Source organism: Magnolia sinica, chromosome 10, assembly GCF_029962835.1.
Source record: "Magnolia sinica isolate HGM2019 chromosome 10, MsV1, whole genome shotgun sequence".
NCBI lineage: Eukaryota > Viridiplantae > Streptophyta > Magnoliopsida > Magnoliales > Magnoliaceae > Magnolia > Magnolia sinica.
The window spans coordinates 41,179,003-41,186,862 of NC_080582.1; the positions used below are offsets into that span (position 1 = coordinate 41,179,003).

The following is a 7,860-nucleotide window of genomic DNA, read 5'->3' on the forward strand; positions in this document are numbered from 1 at the left end:
GACTATGCCAAATAATCGAATAAAGTGCTAAATAAATAAACAAATCAAAACATATCAATTACACCAGTATTGAAATATTGATTCAAACTAATTTGTAGAACAACCTTCACCCAAACAAGTTTAGGTAGGACAACCTTATTTCACAAATGTGATAAGAATCAAAATTCTAAACTGAGCAAGAGTAAATAAAACTAATTATTACAAACATTCACCACTTATACTAAAATGAAATTACAACCATTTGCCACAAAAGTAATAAAAGCATTCATCACAATACCAAGAATTATAGTGGTTCGATGTGTCAACAACTGTTCTCAAATAGACATACCTTCTTCACTCCTAAAATTACAATCCACGTAATCTTGGCTTTCACTATAAATAAGGTTTTCAAAGGGTCACCTTAAAACCTGATACAGTTGCGATTTTACCGGGCTATCACAAACAAAGAAACCCCTCAACGAAATTTTGTCTTATCTCAGAAAAACCAACACTGAGATTTTCTGGCTATCTCAAAAAAACCAAATACAAAATGTAAATATATACTTATCTTCACCGTAGAAGAAGTTGTAGCCGAAGAACCGCTTTTCTTGAATGTCGAATGTTCAATGTTCAGTCCGATATAAAAGGTCTAGGGTTCTATTGATTTTAATTAAATTTGAACCAATGGCTACTTGTATTAATTCCTTTAAATCTTAAAAAAAAAGAGTATTCTCTATCTTTTTTGAATCAGAATGTTAGAATTAGATATTAAGGAATTAAACAAAAGAAGCTATAAAATGATTTATAAATACCGTTCAATAGCTTGATAATAACTGAAGCTTCTCTCTCTCTTGCAGAAAGATTTTGATAGACTTGAATGCATATTTGAATTGAGAAAGAATCTTAATTTATAGGCACAAAAGTTGTTGTTTTGACTCATCTAAAACAGTCTTCGACTGGCCCAAGCACCGGATTCTGTTCCAACGGATTTTCAGATTTGAGCGAGATAAGATTTAATAGATATTCGACTAGTCGAAGGCTCTGCTCAACTGGTCGAAGGTAGTCTTCAATTGATTGAAGGAGCCAAAATCCGAACCAAATTAGTTGTTGGACTTCGAGCCGAGAAATGTTCAACTAGTCAAAGAGTGACCTTTGACTGGTTGAGGAGACCACTCGACTGGTCGAAGGAGTAACTGAATTTTCTGTTTTACTCGGTTTGTACTAGGACTGGTCAAGAAATGTTTAGGCTGATCTAGCCAAAACTTAGGCTGGTCGAAACTCAACCTAATACAAGCATAAAAACCTAATTTAAATATATTTTGAAAGTACCTAAACTTAAGGTCTTTCTAGGGTTTATAATACATGTATGGACTGAACTTCATTGTCTTGAAGTAGATTAGAGACTTGAACTTCTCTAAGAAGCTTGATCTTCTATTAGAAAATTAGTAGAAATTGAACTTCATATTATCTTTCGAGCTTGATCTCCAACTTTATCTTGAGTTTGATCCTCTACTAGATCTTGTACTAGGCTTGAACCTTGATCTTAAATCATATTTGAAGATCACTAGATAAGATGTTTTGACTACACAAAATTTGACAAATAATGTATGAAGTGTGCTTTAAATATTATAGCATTTACAAAACTTCTATTGCTCTAAAAGGGTTTGGAGGGTAGACATTCAATCCCCCACTTCTTTTTGCAACTTAGTCCATTTAATATTTGGATATGTATTATTTTTTGCCTCAAAACTTAAGCTGAGCTCACCAAATGAGAGGATGGTTGTGATATAACACATACCTTATAATAGGACGGACATAAGTTAGTGATATCAAAACATCAGATGGATCGGTGGTGTGTGGTACACCAGCCAATCACTTCAAGGGAAAACGGAAGCGGATTGGCTGATGTGCCACAGACCACCAACCTGACTGGTGCGTGTAAGTGTCATGCGGAGACGAGCGCTACACTCCTCAAGCTCTAGTGTGGATATAATAAATATGCAATTGTGGGCCTATGTAACATTTACCTCCTTTGAACGGTTTGTATGGACGCGGATTGCGTCCTACCCACGTGGTCTCTAGCTCCAAACGGGCAGTTTTGTGGGTAGGCCCACCCTGATGTATCTGTTTATCTAAGCCATCCATCCTTTTTCTTGGATCATTTTAAGACATTAAAAAATGAGACAAATCCAATGCTCGCTCAAGTAGACCACACCAAATAATAAGATGGCTGCATTGAATGCATAAAGCATAAGTTATCCGTGGTGTGGTACATCTAAATGTAGGATTTACCTCATTTTTTTTTATTTATGCCTTAAAATGCTATAAGAAAATGGATGAACAGTAGTGATAAACAGATACATCACGGTGGGTGGTAGAGACGGGCGGGGGTAGGACGCATTCCACGTCCGGTTTGTACAACCCATTTGGGGAGATTATTTTTAAGCACGCGACCAGGGATGAATTGTAAAATAATCTGAGTAGACGACACCATAAATAATCATGGGATAATAATTCTCACCATTAAAGTATCCATGGGGCCCACCGTCACCATAATGTTTATTTTCCATCTAATCTGTTCATGAGGATACAAAAGACTTGGATGAAAAGAAAAAACAAATATGATATTGATTCAAAACTTCAATGACCCCTAAAGAATTTCAATGGTAGACGTTGAATCACAACTTATGTGACCTCAGAAAAATTTCAATGGTAGACGTTAAATCCCAGCTGCTTTTTGGACTGTAGTTCACTTGTTACTTGGATACGTGGATCAAGCATTGCGGCGTGTTCCACAAATGCATAGACGGTTTGGATAAAACACATGCCTCGCGATGGATTCGTAGAAATTGTTGACGTTAACACACCGGGTCGGTGGTGTGTGGTACACCAGCCAGAAAAACAACTCCTTTCTACACGAAAGTCGATGCGGGTGGTGGAAAACGAGACGTCAGTGTTGGACCGACGTGGATCCAGCACAGCAGTGCCATCATTCCAGTAGCGTGTTCTGGATTGGCAAGGCGTGGATCCAACGTGGCGATCTGATCCTCCGTCAAAATTAAAGGTTCCGTTCGAAAGCACTCAAGTCAGAGGTGATAAGGAGCAGTCATTGGGGAGCTCCGAACGTTTTGGTGGCGTTAGTAACAGGGCATCAGAAACTCAGCTCTCTTGCAGGGGACGACAAGGCCGGAGAGAAGATGAAGGGGGTGGGATTTCAGTACTGTAGTCCTCGATCTACCTCAATAAATTCCACCCCCCATGCCCCCTTCCTCTCATTCCTTCCCTTGCTTTCTTCTCTGTCTTTCCCTTTCTCCGTTTCCCGTCTTTCTCCTCGTCTCTCCAGAACGTCCCCTTTCTCTGGTATATCCCATTCATTCTCTCTTTCCTCAATTCTTTTCCCGCGTTTGGATGCACGATCGAATTGGATTGTAAACGATATCATTACAATCTGTTCGGCTCTCTCTCACTTCCAAACGGACTCTCTCTCTTCTTCTTTTTTTTAATCACACCTTTTTACCGTCGTTGATGGGTTCTGTGTTTTGGATCATGTTTTAGGCATTGCAGTTTCTCGACGTCTGATCGAGTCCTCCCGCAGACAAGACAGGTATAGATGGTTGGATGTGAGTCCGACTTTCATACATCGCGATGAACTCTGTATATACGTTGCTGGATGTTGTTCCAGTGTACATGCCGACAAGTCCGACGATTTGAAAGAATTCATCTGATGGCACCGCGTTGGATGGCCATTTTGGTTTCGAGAATCATGACGAATGGGTGTTTCTTGACATGGATTCAGGGCATTCGAACGTACCGTTGAGAATAAAAATTGTCAACTCTCCACTGTACATCGTTATGTACTCGTCCAACATGCATCACGGTGATCAGATTAGGGGCACCGTCCATCTGTTGGGCATTACCGTGGATGGGTCAATCCAAAAGATCGATTTGAACAGATGATCCTGATCATCGATTGTAGGCGTTCAAAAAGGACGGTTGAAATTAAAAATGGCTAACGTTCTCAACCCCAGCAACAGATGCCAGGATCATCCATTCGGTGTGATTTTTTACCTCGGCCCATCTGTAAGAGAATGGCTGGCAGAGCAACGGTTCCGATTGCCTGCCAATACAACGCAAAACGAACTTGATGAATGGATCTTCCTCTCTTTTTGTTTGTGTGTGGTTTTTGCTATTTGAAAAGTAGAAAGATCTGATTTTGGGGTGTCTGTGGGGTGTCTGTGTTTTGCAGGAACGTAGGCTAAATTCTCTTTTAGTAGGAGAAGAAGAAAATCAGAAGAAGAAAAAGAAGATGACGATCATCCCGGCCGTTAGAATTGCCGAGAAGAAACTCTTTGTCAAGGACCGCATGATCCTTTCCGGCGTGCCCGATAATGTAATTTCCACTTCTGCTGCGACATCTAGCCCTGTTGAAGGTATTTTCGTCGGGGCCCAATTTCCAGAAAACAGTAGCCGGCACGTGATTTCGCTCGGCACTCTCAGGTATTGTACACAATTGCGTCGATTGTTACTACCATAAACAATCCAATTGAAAAAAAAAAAAAAAAGCAGAGAATTTAGTGTTTTTCTACTTGGGTATTTTCGCAGGGACATCCGATTTCTGTCATGCTTCCGATTCAAACTATGGTGGATGGCCCAGAGGATGGGTGATCAAGGCCGGGACGTCCCACTTGAAACCCAATTCTTATTGGTGGAAACCAAAGGTGGGTCCTATCTCGAATTGGCCGATAGCAGTAGAGATGGTGAGAACCAGATCGTCTACACCGTCTTTCTCCCTCTTACTGAAGGTCCATTCCGGGCCTGCCTCCAAGGCAACCCCCAAGATGAGCTTGAGCTCTGCCTCGAAAGCGGTGATTCTGATACAAAAGCTTCATCTTTCACCCACTCCCTCTTCATCAGCGCGGGGATTGACCCATTCGCAGCAATCACAGAAGCAATCGAGGCCGTGAAGTCACACCTGAAGACATTCCGCCAGCGGCACGAGAAGAAGCTCCCTAACATCATGGATTACTTTGGTTGGTGCACCTGGGACGCGTTCTATCAAGACGTCACTCAGGAAGGCGTAGAATCCGGATTGCAGAGTCTGGCAGCAGGTGGGACTCCCCCCAAATTCGTGATAATTGATGATGGATGGCAGTCGGTGGGAACCGATCTTCAACCCGATCAGAAAGAGCTTGATTATAAGCCCCTACCACGGTTGACAAACATCAAAGAGAACAACAAGTTCCAAACCAAGGATGATCCTTCAATTGGGATCCAAAACATCGTGAAGATTGCCAAGGAGAAGTACGGACTCAAGTATGTGTACGTGTGGCACGCGATCACAGGGTATTGGGGTGGGGTGCGGCCCGGTGTTCAGGGAATGGAGCAGTATGGATCGAAAATGCAGTACCCTCTGATATCGGAGGGGGTGGCGGAGAATGAACCAGGTATGAAGACGGATGTATTGACATTGCAGGGCTTGGGGCTGGTGAATCCCAAGAATGTGTACCGATTCTATAATGAGCTGCATGGGTACTTGGCGTCGGCTGCGGTGGATGGTGTCAAGGTGGATGTGCAGTGCATTTTAGAGACGCTTGGGGCTGGATTGGGTGGGAGAGTGCAGCTCACAAGGCAGTATCACCAGGCGCTGGACGCGTCCATCGCTAAGAATTTTCCGGACAACGGGTGCATTGCTTGCATGAGCCACAACACTGATGCCCTCTACTGGTAAGGCTTAATTCATATTAGAGATATGATCTCTAATAATACATAATTATGATTAACTAAAAGAAGATAAACCTATTTTTTTGTGTATGCCAAACAGGTCCTTCCCTTAAGTATTTTTCATTTTCAGCTGTCGTTTTTTGGGTTTTTATTTTTTCTTTTCTTTTCTTTTTCTTTTTGTATTATGGGTTTGTCAATGAAACAGCTCGAAACAGACGGCAGTGGTGAGAGCTTCAGATGATTTCTTTCCCCGGGATCCAGTGTCTCACACAATCCACATAGCAGCTGTGGCCTACAACAGCATCTTCCTCGGCGAGTTCATGCAACCGGATTGGGACATGTTCCATTCCCTCCACCCTGCTGCGGAGTACCATGCATCAGCTAGGGCAATTAGCGGAGGACCCATTTATGTCAGGTGATCATCTATCCCCTTGATAGCAAACTGCAATTAGCCCGCTCTGTATATTCAAATTGGTGTGTGATATTTACTTCTTATTTGTTCTTCTTAATCATTTGCATTTATCTAATTAAAATAGTGATAAGCCTGGGGAGCACAACTTTGAGCTGCTGAAGAAGCTGGTCTTGCCTGATGGCTCCATTCTCCGAGCCCGTCTCCCTGGTCGGCCCACCCGTGATTGTCTCTTCGCTGACCCAACTCGCAATGGAGTGAGGTACCAATCACAACCACCCATTTTTTCGGTTCTCCTCAAAACCCGTTACTTATTGGATTTATTTATTTGTAATGAGGTGATTTTTGTTTCAGTCTGCTGAAGATATGGAACATGAACAAGTACACTGGAGTCCTGGGCGTATACAACTGCCAAGGTGCAGCATGGAGTAGCATTGAGAAGAAGAACGTATTCCACCACACCCAAGCCGAGGTCCTATCATGTGCTGTTAGGGGCCGCGACGTCCATCTTCTATCAGAGGCATCAATTGACCCTGATTGGAATGGGGATTGCATCATCTACCGTCACAAGGGCAGGGATCTGGTCTGCCTCCCTAACAGTGCTGTCCTGCCTGTGTCCCTCAAAGTCTTAGAACATGAAATTTTCACCATTTCGCCTATCAAGGTTTGTCTTTAAATTTCAAATTTATATCAGGAAAAAAAAAAAAGAAGAAGAAGAAGAAGAAGAAAAAAAAAGGATGTGTGCTGCTCGCACACGGTCTCAACCATCTTTTCTATGCAATGCAGGTCTTTATGCTCGGATTTAGTTTTGCACCATTGGGATTGGTGGACATGTTCAATGCTGGAGGAGCAATCCAAGGGCTGAGATACCAAGTCGGAGATTGCGCTGCCTTAACTGAACTGGATTCAGGTTTTATGGGGGAAGTAAATGGGATTTCTCTTCAGCCATTTGAGAATAGGAGCTCTGAAGCAGTGGGGACAGTTTTCATGGAGGTGAAAGGGTGTGGCAGGCTCGGTGCTTACTCATCAGCAAAGCCCAGGAAATGTTTGGTGGGATCAGACCCTGTCAACTTCTCTTATGATTCTTCTTGTGGGCTATTGACTCTCAACTTGGATAACATCCTAGAGGGCGATAAAAACTTCCACAATGTAGTAATTGAGGTATAAATTGATATGATAGTATACTTGGTGGTGTATGTACTCCTATTAACAAATTTTGTAAGTTTTTGAGTATTGGGAATGAAAGCATGGTGACCAGTGAGGTGGTGGAGTCACGCCACAAATTCAGAAACCGGGCTCACAAAATTCTTGATCGCCGAATCTGGCGCCGACAGCCTCCGTAGTACCTCATTCTCAGCTCCCGGCACCCATATACTAGGTTTTGATCCTGAGATATCATAAGGAGGATTTTCAGCATGAATTTATTCTATAACAAGCATAACCCACAAACAATAACCAGAACTCCATCACAAAATCTACTATGATAAAAAAAAAAAACTTTAAGTACAATGTGTATAAAAGGAAATACAATAAAAATATCGAAACTCTAAAAATTCGACTACACACTCCTGCTCCTACTCAGCTACGACTGCGTCTTGGCGTCGCCTGCACGCATTTATCGTGCATAAGCTTATAGAAAGCTTAGAAGGTGGTGAAAGTATGTGCGCAAGGTAGCAATACAAGTATGTAATATTAGAATAATGCGGAAACATGCTAATAAGTCCATGAATACGATCAGTCATACCAAGGAT

General features: G+C 42.2%; 1 protein-coding gene across 2 annotated transcripts; it reads left to right on the forward strand.

Annotated features, from left to right (window-relative positions):
* Window positions 1–3,120: 3,120 nt before the first annotated feature.
* Window positions 3,121–7,305, forward strand: LOC131258328 (probable galactinol--sucrose galactosyltransferase 6). 2 transcript variants are annotated; one of them, XM_058259573.1, is made up of 8 exons: window positions 3,121–3,339; window positions 3,535–3,599; window positions 4,226–4,476; window positions 4,582–5,703; window positions 5,906–6,115; window positions 6,237–6,371; window positions 6,464–6,773; window positions 6,896–7,305. In XM_058259573.1, the coding sequence occupies exons 1-8, from the start codon at window positions 3,177–3,179 to the stop codon at window positions 7,274–7,276; spliced, it is 2,637 nt and encodes an 878-aa protein (XP_058115556.1). In that variant the 5' UTR covers window positions 3,121–3,176; the 3' UTR covers window positions 7,277–7,305. The 2 variants fall into 2 exon arrangements, with proteins under 2 accessions (XP_058115556.1, XP_058115558.1); XM_058259575.1 differs by having other exon boundaries at window positions 3,219–3,339; window positions 3,535–3,583.
* The last annotated feature ends 555 nt before the right edge of the window (window positions 7,306–7,860 follow it).

Excerpts from the sequence above, each read along its gene's own strand:
- LOC131258328 (XM_058259573.1), top strand. The coding sequence starts at position 3,177 with ATGAAGGGGGTGGGATTTCAGTACTGTAGTCCTCGATCTACCTCAATA. Across the intron at positions 4,477-4,581 it reads ATTTCGCTCGGCACTCTCAG|GGACATCCGATTTCTGTCAT; the intron begins GTATTGTACACA and ends GTATTTTCGCAG. Across the intron at positions 5,704-5,905 it reads AACACTGATGCCCTCTACTG|CTCGAAACAGACGGCAGTGG; the intron begins GTAAGGCTTAAT and ends TCAATGAAACAG.